The sequence below is a fragment of the Lucilia cuprina genome, chromosome 4, assembly GCF_022045245.1.
Source record: "Lucilia cuprina isolate Lc7/37 chromosome 4, ASM2204524v1, whole genome shotgun sequence".
Lineage (NCBI taxonomy): Eukaryota > Metazoa > Arthropoda > Insecta > Diptera > Calliphoridae > Lucilia > Lucilia cuprina.
This window is the reverse complement of record NC_060952.1, coordinates 3,753,829-3,772,727: the sequence shown is the minus strand read 5'-3', so window position 1 is coordinate 3,772,727 and position 18,899 is coordinate 3,753,829. Positions and strand designations below refer to the sequence as shown.

Genomic DNA, 18,899 nt, shown 5'->3' with positions numbered 1-18,899 from the left:
TAAACTCTTCATAACTTATTTTCCGAACAATAGTTTTTTTATTGAAATAAATAATATACAGTTAATATTTCTTAAAAGGAACTAAAACATGTTTTTGTAATCATATTTCATTTTTATATTTAACAGTTTTTTTTACTCAAATATTTTATTAAATACAATATTTACAAAAAAAATTAAAATACAACTCTATGGATAATCTTCAAAATTTCTACAAAAAGAAAATATTTAAAAATTTAATTTATATAAACATTTTTGTTATTATTAAATTGTACAAGTATCGATTTAAATTACTAAAATTATTAAAATATATAAATAAAAATTGTGAAGATGATCCTAAGAAAAATTATGGATATTCATAGAAATTTCATACCAAGTGAATACCCTTATTGTTTTAATTCGAAAAATTTGCCTAGATTTTTAAAATTTAATTTCATTTAAGTATTTTATTAAGTGGCTAGTGCTTTTGAGCAGGCGTTTGTTGTTGTGATGGTTGCTGCTGCTGTTGACGTTCTTGATTTTGTTGCAGTTGTTGCTGCTGTTGCTGTCGTAAATGTTCACTTTGAGCATACAATTGCTGTTGCTGCTGCTGGTGTTGCTGTTGTTGTTGCAGGAAATGTTGCTGTAAAAACTGCTGATGCTGTTGACTTTGTTGCTGAAACATTTGACTGTGAGCAAAATGACGATTTTGCATTTCTTGAAAATGTTCTGTCATACGCTTTCTTTCCTCAGCATCCATTTCATGATCATCATAATCATCCATATCGATGACTTCGTCTTCCTCCTCATCATCTACTTCACCATCAGCCATATCTAAATCATCTTGGTCCTCAAAACTAGTCTGACTGCTATCGTTTTTGCCCTCATTATCACCAGATTGACTGCCCTTTTGACTTTTCGAATCACTGTCTCCCTCTTGTTGCATGCGCTTGTGTTTGGTGCGACGATTTTGAAACCACACTTTAACCTGGAATAAAAAAATAAAAAAAAACATTGAAAAAAGCAACGTACATATGTAGTTATGTGTGAGAGATTTTATGATAAACAACGATATTTTTTAAATAGCTCTCATTAGTTGCTTGGCTATAATATTTTAAGGCCTTTAAATTCAACATACTTAATGCCCCACCTAATAAACTAAACTTTTAAACAATTTACGGCTAATGTTTCTGAACATGAAGACTACTTTGCTGTTGAAGTTGAGCTGTGCAGAGTAGGTGAATTATTGCCATGTAAATTCTCACTTAATAATGGTAACGTAACGTGATATTTAACAGGCGTTTACCCATATTGGGCAACTGTAATTTTCTTCCAATTTAACATTTTTCCTTCGACGCACATACACAGACCAACACGCAGCAACCCCTTTGAAACCGACATACCAGTCATTCTAAACAGCCGTACCGAGGTAAGCAAACTGACATACACTTTGGTGGCAGTTAAACTAAGCATAAGGCATTAAAGGGTGTCAGGAGTCATTTTTGCTGTTGGCAATTTTCTTCAACAAAACAACATCCCCTAGTTGAGGGATGCAAAGGGGTAGTAACTACTACTATGCTAAACCTAATAATTCAAGCCACTTAAGCCCAGTTAACGACCAGTTGACATGCAATCACTTAACGGTTGGCAAGAACATTTACTTTATTTCACAATATTTTCCTACTATTGTTCTGATGACTACTAGAATTCTGATGATAATGTTTGTTTATTTCTGCATACAGTACAATTGATGAGAAGAATGTAGTGTATGGTTTTTAAATTCTAAATTTGCCATTATTTTATGGGTATTTATTGATGGAACTGATAGCAGTTAGCTAAACAGGTATGTGAATGGAGTTAAATATGGGTTTTATGCCGCCTACTATTGTTGGTGTGTTGGATAATTAAGGAAGAAAAGTCAAACCTTAATGTTTCAGTTGTTGCATTTTCAAAATGTTTAGAAAGTTGGATGAGTAGATTAAGTTTTCTAAAGTTCGAAGAAAACTTATAAATGTTCGTATAGTACAGTTTTGTCAGTATTTCAATGAATTTTATTTTAATCTATTCGATCAGATCCTGAAGAAGTCTAAACCAACTATGATCTATCTTTAATTTTACCTAAGTCCCTAATAACTGTTATTATTGCTTTTCCTTCAGAATATGATGAAACACCCACATTTTGATTTGAAACTGGACCAATCTATTTATAAATCTCACCATCAGTGCGATGCAATAGATCATTTTAGAAGATAATTCAAAAGAGCCGAACGTTTTCTACTTCATATATATACATCATGTCTAATGCAACCATTGAGTCGATATTGGATCGCATCCTGTAAGATTATAGGAGTCGAAAAGATTCGAAAGCAATTATGAGAGTCTGTGCTTTTGGTCGTAATTAGGTCATAGTTCTCCACGTCCTCAGACCCAATGTTAAAGAAGCTCATGACACCTTTTTAATAATTCCGCTGTCGAATACAAATCATGCGAGTTCCTTAACCAACTTCGGCCTCATATTTACTTGATCTATGTACCTTTAGCTCGATTGCTGATATCAAAAAATAATTTCAATCATTCAACCTCAGAAATTTACTATTAAATTGTACTTTTCGATTTGACCTGACAATATCGAATAATTCAAACCCAATTTGTCGATTATGTACCGTGGTATTTTTTGATAAAAATGTACTAAAACAAGTACTAAAGTACTGAATTTGTCGATTCGACAGCAATTAAGTAAAATTTAAACGAATTATGTAAAACTGTTTCTTAGTTCAAAGCTTTTGAAAGCTTTGAGTTCAGACAAACTTTACTGTAAATTTGACATCGAGAAAGGGGTTTTGCATGTGTTCACCTATTCACTTGCGTGTCTGATCTAACATCAATTGATCAGATTTCAATTGTATAAGGATAGTAGAATCCGCCGGCATTTTTTAATTGCCGACGGCTAAAACTTTCCAAAATCTTCATCATTTAAGTTTAATTTTGAAACATTTCAAGTGCCTTATGTAGGCCAACATGTATTTTTAGTGTGTCTTACAAAATGTAATAAAGTAAACCAATTAATTGGTTTATTGAATTTTATGTAGTTTATTCAATTTAATGAACACATTTTAGCCTCATACAACAAACTACTACTTTATTTTTTTTTTCTATTTTTTATTTTACAAATTTTCAAATTTACCTGCGTTTCGGTTAGACTAAGATTTTGTGCTAACTGCTTGCGTTCAGCTCCAACCACATAGTGATTCTCTTCGAATGCATGTTCCAATTTCAAAAGTTGCGTGGGTGAGAATGCAGTACGTACACGTTTCGGTTTGCGAAATGGTTGCAGAAGGAAACCTAAAACGAAAGCAACAGAAAAAAATGAAGAACTACTTTGAATTAATTAATTTTTAAATGGTTTTTTAAAATGCAGATGCAAAGCAACAGCAACTGTGGAAAATCTTATGGAAAAAAATTAAGATTTATTTATGTCAGTATATAAAACACCTACGAAGGAGATTACAGACATCAGTTTATGTCATAATCATGTCGGTATATAAATTCACTTTAAATGACATAATAAAATAAAAAAGTGAGCTTTGTTATACATATGTATATTAGATAAATGTACATATGAGGTATTTTTTGTTTAATAAAACAATTTTTATTAAATGATAGAAAGATCAACCTTTACTTTTAATAATATTAGTTAAATTAAGTTTTTGAATTTAAAAATGTAAAATTTGCAAAATATTTCCCTTTTATAAGGCAACATATTTTGTGAGAATTTTTTTTTTTTTGATTTTATTTTCATCTATTTTTCTTTCCAATTTCAATAAATTTCCAAAATGTGTTTTACTAAAATCAATTAACATTTTTCACCATAAAAAAATCCCATAGTTGTTAAAACCTTGTAAAATATGCATCATTATTTAGCCATTTGTTAAACAATTATTTGATCATGCTGCGTGAATAATGTTTTAAAAGAAATGCTTTTTTAAACGAAATGTTTACAAATTATTATTATAAATTTTTTTCATCTTCGTTTGTGTGTGTGTCTTGTTGGCTTATTTGCATCCGTTGATTGTTTGTACAATATTTATTATTCTCATGAGCATTCATTCCATAGAGCTCCTTGTTAAGGCAGCAATGAATGGTTTCCTAGAATTTTCAATCAACCAATCGACAAACATCATCAATGCCAATGGTCTCAAATAAGAAAAAAAAAATGAAAATTATGCGGCAAATATGCACAAACGAACAGTAGCCGGGTTGACTTTTTAATGTGTCTTATCAGTATACAAATATCCGCTCAATTGAAATTTTATTTTCTTCTTAAACGAAGGAAAAAACAGAAAAACAAAAAAAAATAAAAATCATATGCGCTACTTTTTTGTAACATAAATACACTTAGAGAAAATATAGTTATTCATAACATATATATACTGCATAAAACATTCAGAACGAAAAGTAATACGTAACGACGTCAAATAAATATTATTAACTAAATGGAAATTACATAATCTTTTCCAGAGATAAAAGCCTATGCAAAATCATCGGCGCCGCAATCATTTTCGGTCGGCGGCGGCCAAACTATCGGCTCAGTTTAACTTTTTCGTCAAAAATTTATCTTATAAGCGTTTATTATATTGAAAAATCTCTGTAAACTAGTCTGTTAAATAGAAACCTTTCTCTATATTAGTTTTTTATGCTGAAAATGGACAGTATTATAGTAGTATTCACTATTTTAATGTTTGATCAATATTGTGTGAAAACTCTTTTCAATTTGCCATAAGAATTTAAAATAGTAAAAATTTCCTTCAAGTTTGTTTAATTCTTTCTTAAGGGCCCTTCAGACGATTACATTTTTCGTACGACAAGTCTAATGAAAAAGTAAAATGAAATTCCATCGGTATAGCAAAACAGAGAACAAAAGTCATATGATTTATATTTTTTGTGATATAAAACAATTAAGAAGTCAGATGGTAACAGCTGTTTCACTTGTTTTATACGTGTTTACATAAAAATACATCCCTGATCTAATGAAACCGGCTTGTTTTTTTGAAATATTTCAAAAAATGAAGAGAGCCATACGACTGTCAAATTTTCCATCTTTATTCTCTCGCGATGTGTGATGGTACATAATGCGTTTAGACGATCACATCCGTACTCTTCTACACAAAATTTTGACAGATCATATTACTTGTGTGATCGTGTAAAGCCAGCTTTAACCAATTCGCTTTTCAGCATTTCAGCCGAAAAAAATCAGCTTGCAAAATATTACCGACGGCCAGGCGACGCTGAGTTGAGACGTCTCGGCTTGTATCTCTGGTCTTTTTTCGAAATTATTTTTATTAGAAGATTATATATTGGCCAACCATTACTTAAAATCGGAAGAAGGGTACAAACAGAGAGTGCAAAACATTAAGGCCCTTCCTAAGTATACCTTAACTGCTACCATTCAACTTTAATTTTTTAATAATTTTCTTTCAGTGCATTTCACTAAATATTTTTTTCATTGTTGATAAACCCTACGAAACATTATAAATCGTGATGCACTCTTCTGGTAGGCACAAAATATGAAGAATATTCAATGCAAAACTAACAAATACAACACCAAAAACCATTGTTTAAATATGAGAAACAACAACAAAAAATGTGAAAAAAATAACGAAAAATAAAAACATATTTATGAACACACTTCTTAACCAGAACCAAATCCAGAGAGATCATTCCATTGTTACATTTCTCTGGCTATAAAATACCAGTAAACTGTTGATGGTGGTATATTGGGTGTTACAGATTGTGGCACGTAAGTGCTGATTGTTGAGTTTTTTCTTCTACTTCTCCTTTTGTTCATTGGTTTTGCGGCAGTGAAATCAAATTCATTTACTGCTGATTTGCAAGAATACATATCAAAAGCTTAATTTTGCAAATTGAATTGTATTTTTGTGGAGTTTGAGTTTAAAATATTGTGGGGTTTAAAAAATTTGTTAAGAGGTTTTTCTATAGTTCTTTGCAGTGAGAGTCTTCTATAGGGACTAATTTCACTTTTGCAAGGACATGGACAAAATGAAGAAATAGTTTTTCCAGGCATCTATATTTGATGTTGAATAACTTTTTGAATGTTTTCTAACCTTCTAGAGAAAACATTTACCCGGAATAAATTTTAAGCGAAATACGTAATGTTTGGAAGTATTGGCGATCGTAAGCTTAAGTAATAGCTTACGATCGCGAATTCTCACCAAAATCTTTTGAAACCTAAAGGAATGAAATCAATTTGGAATACATTGCCTTGTCACTTATTCATGGAGTTTCTTGCTCAATACTCACTTTAACTTCAGGTACTACTATTCCCCTGTGATCATCTGCTCGATCTTGGCTTTGATTCAGCTGGTTGGGATTTAAATACGATTTCAAATAAAAAGCGAAATCCAATGGATCTCACTGAAGGCCAATGGATCTCAGAAAATACAGGGTTGGAATACCTAGGATGGTTTAAATTATTAATATATGTAAAAAAGAATGTGTGCTTATTTGTTTGTAAGTTTGTTTGTTTATTTGAAATCTATAGTGAATCTTATACAAAAAATAAGTTTTCTAGAGAACTATTAGATGAAAGTTTCTTCAATTTAGCACGAAAAACTACAACATTCATATGAACATCTGGGAAATAATTAACAGTCAATAGCAGGGGCATGGTCCCATAAAAATTGAGTACAACAATTCGTATATGTTTTGGCAAGTTTTCAAAAGGGGCGTGGCATCTCTCATATTAATTAAATACAAAAATTTGTATATATCCTGGAAACGGTGGAGTGTCATAATGTCCAATGACATAATATCTATGAACATTATGACAATTTTAAAAGTGTCACAATGTCCAAGAGAAACGTGACATTAAGTCCATGAATTTAAAACGGTCAATTTATCAAAATAAGGTTTAATTTACCGAAGCGGGTATTCAAATTTTCCACAGAATCTAAAACCCTTGCGCTCGTCCAAAGGTTGTCTATCCAGTACAAAATTTGACACAATGTCCATAGCCATTATAACGCTTTTAAGAATTGTCATAACGTCCATGGATACTGGTGTGACATAACGTCCAATGATATTATGTCATTGGACATTATGTCATGCTACCCTGGGAAACTATTAGAGCTAGAATCCCCAAATTTTGCAAAAACAATTTTGACATATCTGTGAATATTTGGGAAAAAAAATGGGTGGAATCTCAACGATGCGCTTGAAATCTACATATACATGTAAATTTAATACAAAATTCGTACATACATATATCTGGAAAACTAGTCATCCTAAAACTTTGTAAGGGTAACTAAAATTTGTAGAAAATGGATAAACTTGCAATTGTAGGCATGGTATCTTCTGCAATGATACAAATTCATAGAGTTGTATAGCTTGTAGATTTTAGAGATAGAATAATCAATAATCGTAAAGTGGAATTTCTATATATTGTGCTCATGGTAGCAAAGCACACTGGGTATAGCTAGTTCAATTATAAAACGATGTTTAAATTAATAAACAAATACAAATTAATTTTAAAATCAAATGTTTTCATAATAAATTCTAAAATTTATACCCATCAACTCATGTTCTTGTATTAACCAATTTTCATATAATTATTTAAAATTAAATTGAAAAATAATTATAATTAGTAGAATTAATCTTCTAAATACTCATCAAATTTTTGATCGTAAAAAAGAAAAAGAGGCATCACCTACTTCATTGTTATTATTTTATATGCCAGTTTTCTTGACTTATTTGATTGACTACCGTCATCACCGCTAAACATCATTTTTTTTTTAATTTTAGTTCTTCTTTTTGTACTTCTACTGCTGCTTAATAAAATTTCTTAGAATTATTAGTTGTTTGTAGTTTGAGGTGAGTAGTCGGCAGCAGTTACCCCCGAAACCAATGCTTTTAGATCTTAATGCGCCTGCGTTGAGACCCTGCCGTGCATTTGCGCCAGAAGAAAGAAGATCGATTGTTGAATTAAAAGGCGTTTCATTGTTTTGCGCCGTTGGAAGAAGAGTTTTTTTTGTTTGTGGCAAAGTATCATCATCAGTTAATATTGAACCTTTTTTTATTTGTAGGGTTTTATTTTTTCATATTTAAAGAGTTTGAAAACAAATAAAAATAAAGTGTAATGAAATAAAATCATATTAATATGAAGAGTACTTTTGTATGTTCGTTTATTCGACTCGTTGATGTTACACATATACACCTTATTTTCTAACAATTTATTGTTGTTGTTTTCTGTTTATTATTTATTATTATTTTACCCCATATTTATGTTAATCCGATTTAACCGACACCTTTGGGAATATTATTTTACTTTTACTAAATCCAACAACAATACTTTTCAAAGTTTTTTTTCGTAAATTTATTTTATAATTGTTAAAATTTTTGTGTTATTGTTGTTTTCATTTTTTTTTATAACTCATTTGTAATTAAGTAGAAATTCATTTCACTATTCTTGGAATTACACACATTCATATGAATTTATTTATTGTTAATTAACATTTACATCAGTTTTAAATAGTTCATAATAATATTTTATTCTTGGTATATTTTGAAATTTTATTTGAAATGGGTTTGATTGGAAGAGTTGCGTGTTGAAATTTTTAATTAAAACATAATGGATTGTATTTGAAAGGATCTTTAATATAGGAATTATTAAATTAATTTAAAAATAATTTCTATCATATTGAAAACTATATTTGGATTTACACCTTCAATATTGATTAAAGTAGTAGTAGATAAAAACTTTTAAGTCTGTTTTAATTTTTACATACACTGAAAATAATGAAAATGAAAAAAAATCATTTTCCTCCAACAGATGGGCGGGCATGTTAAGCTAAATATACCTTGAATAAAAACTTAAAAAACTTCCTCGTAGCGCCTATTAGAGAGGAGCTAGGGAAATTCGTTTTGCTCTCGGCTGTTTCGTACTCAACATAAGCTAAATTTTCTAACTAGACCAAATATTGAAACATATAACGATTAAGATATATAGATTAAACAAAGGGATTAAGAGGTTTCCATAAATATTTGGAGTAAGTGGACAAAAATTTACTCATTCTAAAAACTTCTCCAGTGGCATGTCAGATGTACTATTTTTTAATGTTATTCATTGTTTAGACCAAGCAAGATTTTGTTTATAGAAAAAGTTCGTGAAATAAGACGACGGGTCTGTTGCATATGTTAAGGATCAATGGGGATCACAAAGCCCTTAAACGAAAATAATTCGAAATTTTTGTTTAAAGTATTTGGAAATTAAGTACAACAAGTAAGTCTTACATTCAGCAACGCCGTATCTATCCACAATCAAGCCTTATGCCATAAAAGGAATGCTGCTTCCTATTTATGAACCGATCCCCATACATTTTAGTAGATCGATTTTATGTCACACGAAACTTTTCTTTATCGCATTTCATCGCTATGCTTGTATTGTATTTAAGCAAATAATGAGAGTGAAATCTATTTTCTGCAGAGCACCTACTATGCAGATTCTGTTAATATTTTCTGAATAGTATGAAACTTATTTAAGTCGATTAAACTAATTTCATCACTATACAAAGCTTATTATGCCAGTGATAAGTGTTAAAGTCAAATTTATGGTCCGATCCTGTTGTAAAAAGATTTTGGTTCATAAAAAATTAGTTTTTGTCGAATTTCGTTATTATACTTGAAATTTAAAAGAGTTATGACTGTAAAAACTGTTTTTGGAAGAGGCTTTTGTATTGCTGTACGAAAACATGTACCCATTTTGCTCATTTTCAATACGAAAATCTAACTCTTTTCGTTTTGACCATTTCGTGATTTCAACAGACAGATATGGGCGAACATTGCTAGATCGTCTTAGAATTTAATAAGAACCCTGAACATACATATATACTTTTTTTGGTTTACAACAAATATTTCGATGCGTTGATGGGGAGTATAAAAAAGTCTCTCGTAAAAACCTGAGACCAAGTTTTTTTCGTCGTATTAACTTAAAAAACGTAGTGTAGCTTGATAGTTGTTGAAATTTAAGATATAAATACAAAACCATAGTAAATATTAAATTTATAAATGTCGATTAGATCGTTCCCACGATATTAGATCTTTGCTCCTGAACGACCCGAGTACTACTCGACCAAAATTTGTCAACCCAGCGACAGCTGTATCAACCGAAAGTTTTTCATGAGAAAGATCTAACGTCGATATTTTCCACGACAATTGGATTTTTAAAAAAGCTACCCAGCAGTTCGACAAAGATTCAATGCATACAAAAAAGACAGTAATTTCCACTAATAGTTAAGCAACTGGATGATTGTAATTCGTATGTTTTAGGTGATTTGTCACGAATGTACACTTTGTAATCGAGAATGAAGACAGTAGTCACTTTAGTGTCCTCTTTGTAAGCGGGAGCGGAGACAGTCGTCTCTTTACTGTCCTCAAGTAACCTAAAGATTATACTCTTAAAATTTGTTTTTTTTTTGTTGTACTTTTGAAAGTAGTTATTTTACGTATCTTTTGGAGAAATGATTATAACTTTCTACTAATATGCCATCATCTGATTGACTCAAATTTATATCTTTCGGGTCAATCGTCACACTGATGTCCCATAGTATTCTAGAGAGTAAACACTTGAAATTTTTAATCTTTATTTCCATTAATATCTTACCACCTGTTGGCTCCAATTCGATAGGATAGTGACGATTAAAGTAAATCGTCACTATCCTAGAACACGTCCATGTCCTAGTTTTATAACAAGAAAAGTAGCGCCAGTTAAATAGCTATTAATGTGACTGATTTCCAAGAACCCATTTGGAGATTACCATCCTTTGACTATTTTTGACTGTCTTTTGACTGTCTCTTGGTAGGGTATAGAGTAACGATTGACTTCCTCGTAGGACAAGCCCATGTTAAAATGGTTGGTCACCTGGATAGTCAGGTGGCTAGGGGCCACTACAAGTGGTAGGTTAAGTGGTCAGTTCGGAACTGTCCCGTCGAACTACTGGGTATTGTCAATGGTCGCAAATGTTGATAATTTTTGAAGTTCTGATCTGACTTTGACAAAATTTACACAATAAAGTGTTAAATACATACGTACATCTGTTTATAATTTTTAAAGCCGCTTTCACACAAGCACACAAGTTATATGATCAAAATTTTGTGTAGAAGAGTACGAATGGGATCTTATAAACTCAATATGTAATGGAACCATCACCAATTGAGAGAAAATACGGATGGAAGGAAACATTGACAATCGTATGGCTCTCTTCATATTTTGAAATTATTAAAAAACAAGTAAGTTGCATTAGATCAGGGATGTATTTTTATGTTAACATGTACAAAAAAAGTGAAACAGCTGTTTCCATCTTACTTTGCTATTTTTTTAATACCAATCATGTAAACACAATAATATAAATATTAGTAGTAATAAATATTAGTAATTTTATTCTCTTTTTTTTTTTTTTTTTGTTAAACGAATAAAATTTTATTTTTCTTTTTCATTACACTCTACGTACGTGTGATCTTGTAAAGCGCTCTTGAGTTGGCATCACTTACTCTACCTTTATATTAGAAAATTTTATATTTACTTACTACCTTATTCATAACAATTTATCAAAGGTTTATTGAACAAATTTTGTATAAAACATTGTCTTATAAACCTGTGATAAATTGTTACGAATAAGACCATTAAAGTTATATTATATAATATTAAAAAAAAAAACTGTAGTTTTAATATATTTCAACATTTTATAATGATTTATAGATTGAAAATCAAAAATCACCTAAAGGATTTAAAAAGCAACTAAATTTCTATTTATCATTTAAGAAAACACCTTAAAATCGGCAACGCCTTCGAAACTCAGTTTCCCCATGAAAGAGTTAGTTCATCAACATATTGCTAATTACGATTAATGATTATTTTCATAAAATATATCAATTTTAAATCAGCTGCAACGTCAAAACGCCCTTAATTACAAAACTGATAACTCTTTTAAGAAAATTACAAAAAAAAAACTATAAAATCAATAAAAATATTTAATATAGTAGATCTCTCAATCATACAAATATAACGAGTTTAAATAGGAAATTTACAATATATTCCTTAATAATAATTACAACTTATTTAAAGACGTCTGCAAACGTCGTTATTGTACTTTCCCAATGTTCGTTCTCTCTTTCTCAGTAAATTAATGGAAAATACACATTAATCAACATTTAACTCTTCAATGAAGAACAACTACTAATTTGATGTGACTGATGTTATAATAATAATTTAAACATAATAAACATTATCATCTAGTTAAAAACACATATATACTGTACACACAAACAACAAAAACAAATAATAATAAATGATAAAGTTTAAACAAAAATATTTATATACACGTAACAAACCCTACCAAACACCACCAACAACAACAACAACTAAGCCACAAAAGATCTAAAAAAATTAACAAACGCGAACGTATAAAAACGCAATAAATACACCTTGTGTTGTTTTTATGTTATTATTATTATTGTTGTTGGATGTATCTTTGGCGTGGCGTACTGGCAGCCACAAAATACAATATAAAACCTCAATTAAAAATGCATTAGTGTTTGCTCGAATTGCCTTGTGTTATGAAGAGCATGAACAGAACAAAAACTAAAAAGAAAAAAAAAACTAAAAAAGATGAGCAGCAGCTAGAAAATTAAGTATTTTTTACGGAAAAATTAGATATGCGTAAAAATATACTCCAAATCATATACACAACTATAAACGTTAAATTGTTCGTGGTTTAATTTATAATTATGTTAAATAGCAAATTATGTCTAAGACATTTATATATAACGGTGTTGTTTGTTTTCAATTCCTAAAAAACCCAGAAAAATTCCCAAATATATATTTTAAATTCCTTTAATAAACCGTCAATAATTATATTATACCTTACACCACTATAGTGGGGATGATATTGTGTGTTTATGCTGATGTTTGTAACACCCAGAAATATTGCTTATAAATCCTTCTTAAAGTATACCAATCGGCTTAGAATCACTTTCTGAGTCGATTTTAACATACTGACTGGTGTAGGGTATCATATGATCTGCCATGCTCGACTATACATTCATACTTGTTAATTTATGAATATTTATATTTGTTGCTGTAAATTAATAAATCGTTAAGCAAACAATTTGTTTTTTAACTATTTTCACTACGAAGGAATTTTTAGTTCACCACTACGAAGCCGATTTTAAGGGCTCATTTAGTTTCTACGTTCCATTTAGTGCTAATTCAGCTGATTAGTTTTTGGCTTACAGAAACTGGTGTAAGTCGTAAGTTTGACCTTGAGGCTACCGTTAGGTTTTTATATGAAAAACACGAATAAGCTGATTCGTCGCGGAACGAAAGGTAGAAACTAATTCTTGCTTAGACCTGGTCCACACTGGGAAAGTGCTGTAAGTTTGACCTCGAGGCTACCGTTAGGTTTTTATATGATAAACACGAATCTGCTGATTCGTCGCGGAACGGAACGTAGAAACAAATTCTTGCTTAGACCTTGGTCCACACTATGAAACTTTGTCTTAATTCTTTTTTGAAGTTTCTTTAATGTCTTCACATAGAAACTTTTCTATTAAAAACTACGTATTAATTGCATTGGTTTTTTGTTGTACTAATAAGAAGAATAACAAAACCAAACAAGTTTCCGAGTTCAAGAAACTCCGCAACGCGAGAGAGATGGATGATATTGTTTCTCTTTCTCTCTCTTTCCTTGTGTGGACCGGCACTTAATTGTTGTTTTAATCGTTAATATCTCTTTTGTGATAATTATTAAATTTTGTTTAGGCGAAACAAAAGAGGGAATATGTGTAATTTTTGTAAAGTATTGGATGGCTTTTTCCCCTTTCTACCAACGTAAGGATTTCGTTGCAAAATAACTCAAATTTTAAGGTTATGAACGAATCAAGCAAATTTTTAAAACGCTACCGCAACTTGTGGCCGAGCTTTGTTATGTAATATTAAAAGCTTTTCAGACTATAATTGCTTCAAACGATACAGTTACGGTACAGAGTATAGATTCCTAGTGTCGATTATGCTGCTTGCAGGTTTCTGCCTTTTGTAATGGGTTTATTTTCCAGCGCAAATAATGCTTCGGTGCATAAATAACACATTCCAGAATTTCAAAATTTCTGTATTACATATGGGATTCAAAGAATCGTGTGCTATTTAAAACGTTATAATAGGGCCGGGACAGATGACATACATCTGTCAGTTTTGACATAAATATATAAAATCAGTAATATCTTCTTTTCTTCGAGTTTTCTATATCTTAAAGTTCATATAACAACATATTTCGCGTTTATTTGGCAAACAAACTATAGCTATCTTCAGATAGATATGGATCCAATATTTTCATTATAAACATCAGGAAATATGTTAGATCTTAAGACTTTAATTTTAAGTTGATGAAGTGTAATTTAGACAACATACAACATTTCTTAATAAAGTTTTCTTGGCGCTGTAATAACGTCTTTCTATACCTTTCAATGTTCAATTCCCCAGCTTGGGATGAATCCTGCTGCTTACAAACATTTTGAAATTGCTACTTATGTATAACTCTAATATTTAGCAATCCACGTGAAGTAATAATTCCAAATCTCGGTCTTCAAACTCGTTGGAATGGCCTGAACGATCTTTGTCCTTTGTATCAAAATCATCACTTCTGAATCTTACGGAGGTTGAAATCTTCATAATCATTCTTCATAAGTTTAGGTAAACAAGCAATGGTTTCAAACGGACTTTTTTGGATGATAATTTTCAAATGAGGGTGTTACAAACATCAACAATAATATATAAAAACTATGTATTAGCACAGTATCATTTCGAAAGTTCGTTCATGCTATTCTATATATACAATATACATATATTTTGGGGTCACCCAAATGCCGATATATATTCAATTAAAACTCGATTATTCCAATTTGGCTTCAATTTTTTGAATCTGTTTAAATCAAATGAAAGATATTTATCGTGAAGTGAAACATATTTCATATCTCGTACATTATTTATATTGATCCCTATCGCCTATCATCATTTTAAATGAAATATGTTCCCTTTTCACTTTTTTCCTTCACTAACTTTTATGTCGTGAAAAAAAATCCCCTGTTGTGAAATTTGTTGATGAAATTTTGTAAGCATTGAACAGCTGTTCCATACAAAATTAGCTATTGTGAATGAATTGTTCACAACAAGTTCACGATAGGAATTTTCCCTTCGAGGGAAATGAAAATTTCAAGGGGACAAAATTTTTACTTCTATTGGCAATAGAGGTGATTTTCTAATTGTTTTAATAATCGTTAAATATTGCCAAATTTTTTGGAATTTAAAAAAATAGTTTACACTTTGGAAATTCAAATTACTTGTCAAGACAATTACGTTAATTACATTGCTTATTAATATAACAACACAACAATATGTAAAAACGCACATACATATGTACATATGTATATGTATTTAGTTAGGTACATATGGAGAGACAATGTTTTTTTTTTTTACCGAAAACTGAAGCCAATTAACAAAATGTTTTTATAAATTTTCTAAGCTAAACTGATGAACAACATCGCTTGGGTTTTAGTTAGATGTAGTGTTAAGTACTCGGAGAATACATTTTTATAATGATGCTCAAAACAATTTAATTAAAATGTAATTAATTTCCGACTTCTATGTAACAAAAAAAAACACTGGGTTGGGTTTTATTTATACATCGATAGACATACTACATGAATACATGTTTATGCATAACATATCGTTATAGTTGATAATAATTTAGAATTTTTGATATTTTGAATTATTACCTGGAAAACGATGTGAGAATATGCGACCATGACGACTCAGTAGCCAGGGATACAAGGGGTAAGTATCTCGTATTAGATGAGGATTACCAAACGGCGGATGATGCGGTCCATGTGGTGGAAATATACCCAAATGATGGGTATGCATGAGATGAGGTGGTAGATGGGGTGGCGGTGCTGGTCCACCTGCATGAGGTGGAGGCGGTGGTATATTTGAACCAGCTGTATTGTGTTGTTGTTGCTGCTGCTGTTGTTGTTGATGATGGGCCAAAACAGCAGCCATTTGAAATTGGGCCGCTAATAAATGAGGATTTGATGTAGGGCCAGCTAAAGCAGGATTATTGGGAGGAGGTGGTAGTAAACTGCTGGAAGGGGGATGATTAATGATTGTGGAGTCTTGGGGACTATGTAGGGGTCTTATTAGTGGCATATTGGCTGGAGCAGGTAAAGGAAAGGGTCTAACTAAGCCGGGAGGCAGTTGTGTTTTAAATATTCTCTGCTCATCTTGACCCGTTTCACGAGGAGAATGTAGCGGAGTAGTCGAACGACTACTGGCAGCTGGTGCAAGATCATTTGGTGTGGGCGATTGGGTGTGTTCACGCAAAGGCGAATTGTTAAACTCGCGAGTGGGTGTTTGAGTTCCCGATTCTTGGCTGGAAGTTATCACAGGTGATTGTCGTTGCTGAGAAGTTATGGGTGATATGCTTGGCTTAATATCTCTAGTAGAATTTCTTAATTCTAAAGGTTCTACACCAGCTAAGTCACTATTACTTGAGTATCTTACTGGACTGGTAGATGTTCTTTTAGGAGGCTCTATCGTAGGATGTAATGCCAAATTTTGTGGTGGGCAATATTCTACCGAGCGAAAGCTATCTTTAACAACACCTCCTCCACCGCCGCCACCCACTAGAGCATCTATACTAAACGCTAATTTGGGTTTAGTGTTTGAGCTCGTAGTGGTATTGGTGGTGGAGGTACTCGAATTGGTTTTGGCTGCTGCTGCATTGGCCGACGGATTTGTAATTTTATGTGCTACAACGAAAGGATTAATCGGCACCAAAGGCAGCATAGTTAAGCGTTGTTGGGTACACGTGACCATTGGCAAATCTATGAGAACAATTCTATACCAATTTGCTATATAGAAGAGATTATATTTTTAAAACTTTACTTTTTTCACATTCACACGCGTTTTTCAATATATTTTTGGCACATTTTTAAAGGGTGTATGTATTATTACTTTAATTTCAATTTATTTTTGTTATTGTTAGACAATGAAGTTGTCAACCGTCGGTTGGAGGCGATTTGAATAGAATTTGTCGTTTAACCACAGTTTTGTTTAGATATTTTATTTGAAACTAGTTTACACTAATGGAGCGTAACCGTTTTGCTTCAATTGACAAGCTGTTAACGCCATTATTTATCTTTGAGTGTAAGTATATGTATGTGTATGTGCTGCAGATGATCATTAAATTCCAAACAACTGACAGTGATGATAATGGTGGTGGTCGTATTGCAGTGGTCACAATGATCGTTAATTATTTGCGTATAATGTCGAGAAATTTTAAATAAACTTTAAAATTACACACGCACGCACTCACTCACGCGCTCTTTACACAAATACACCAAAAGACACGCACGTTTTGTTGTTAAATTAAACTCTCCACTTTATTTCACTATTAAAGTGTGGGTTTTTTTTAACGTATGAGAGTTGTGTGTGTGTGGGGAGAGTTGTTAACTGAACTAAAGTAATATTTTGACAGTTGACGCTTTCTATACAAGTTTTGTCACAATTAGCGGATTTTCAATTAATGGCGTACGCATTCACGTTCTACATACAACACCAATTTAATAAACAACTTATTAACGCGTAAGTATAGCAACAACCGTTTTTTGCAGTTGATTTTTCTTTGTAAAATTTAGTGTGTGTATTATTTCTTTTTTTAAACAAACGAACGATTTTGATTTTGTTGTTAACGCGTATTGCCGGTAACGCGTTGAAGGTTTTACTCATAATAATTGTCGATTGAACTAAAAAACAGCGTCATTCATCGGTCGTCGTTGGTGACGATGACGACGACTACAACGACGCCAACAACGATGGCTATAACAACGATAAATGGGGATTTCAATATTCATAGCTAATCACAGCAACAACAACAACGGCGATAAGAAGAAAACAACATAAACAATAATCCAGCAGTTGTGTCGTTCTAACACTTGCCCAGAAAATCAATTTAAGAAAGAGAACGCCAAAGTTTTCTACACATACTCGTACACCAAAATGTACTACACACAGATACTCACTTTTGGGGAGGTGATGCCCACAAATATCTTTCTTATTTTTATTTTATTATGTATTAATAATACTCTTTTTAAAAGAGCACATTGTAGTTTCTTTTAAACAACTTGTTTTCTTTTTGCCAACATTTCATCTCATAACTCATCTCGTTATTTACTCTCTTTTCCTGAGAAAGCATAAAAAACAAAATTGCATTTCATTTTGTGCTCATTTGTTGGAATTTCTGCAAAATTTCACACCAACTAATGACAGTTTGCACGAAAAAAAAAAATACGCCAACAAAAACAATTTAAGAGTCCAGAGTAAACATAAGCATTATAACGACTACAAAAACAAAACAGGAGCTCCTTTTGTAGCCATACAATTACATATAATTACGAGGTCAGTTTAGAAATTTAGTTTTTTTTGTCAATTTTGAAACAATTTGAAGAGTTATGCGGTTATAAATTAAACAAATCAAAATGTACTATATCCATTATAAAGAAGAATGTTATATAGATTCAAAGTTTAAAACTCGATTTTTAAGTTTCGCTCAATTACTGGCACTTTTGAAACGTTGAAAGATATATAGCAGATTTTGTTCTAAAGTCAATGCTTCCCCAAATAGTAGTTTTATTCCACAGAGGGTTTTTCCCGAATTCCTAATAGAGATGTAAATTTGTGCTACATACAGCTAATTTCGCTGACTGAACTTGAAGTCATGACACAACAAACTCTTGATCTTTTGGTAAGGATGCCTCCGTAGGGTGGTGTCCTAGTTCGTCAGTACCTAGGTCGTGGGTTTGAT

At 31.5% G+C, this 18,899-nt stretch overlaps 1 protein-coding gene across 1 annotated transcript; it reads right to left on the bottom strand.

Moving 5' to 3' along the window:
• Positions 1–207: 207 nt before the first annotated feature.
• Positions 208–17,887, bottom strand: LOC111690847 (muscle segmentation homeobox). The gene is made up of 3 exons (XM_023453420.2): positions 15,817–17,887; positions 3,161–3,318; positions 208–964 (listed from the first exon to the last, which is right to left on the bottom strand). The coding sequence occupies exons 1-3, from the start codon at positions 16,910–16,912 to the stop codon at positions 455–457; spliced, it is 1,764 nt and encodes a 587-aa protein (XP_023309188.2). The 5' UTR covers positions 16,913–17,887; the 3' UTR covers positions 208–454.
• Positions 17,888–18,899: the final 1,012 nt, after the last annotated feature.

What these genes read in the sequence shown, in the direction of transcription:
- LOC111690847 (XM_023453420.2), bottom strand. Translation starts at nt 16,912, where the DNA reads ATGGTCACGTGTACCCAACAACGCTTAACTATGCTGCCTTTGGTGCCG. An exon ending in ATTCTCACATCGTTTTCCAG is followed by an intron (nt 3,319 to 15,816) that starts GTAATAATTCAA and finishes CTTTCGTTTTAG; the next exon opens with GTTTCCTTCTGCAACCATTT. An exon ending in TTAGTCTAACCGAAACGCAG is followed by an intron (nt 965 to 3,160) that starts GTAAATTTGAAA and finishes TTTTTATTCCAG; the next exon opens with GTTAAAGTGTGGTTTCAAAA.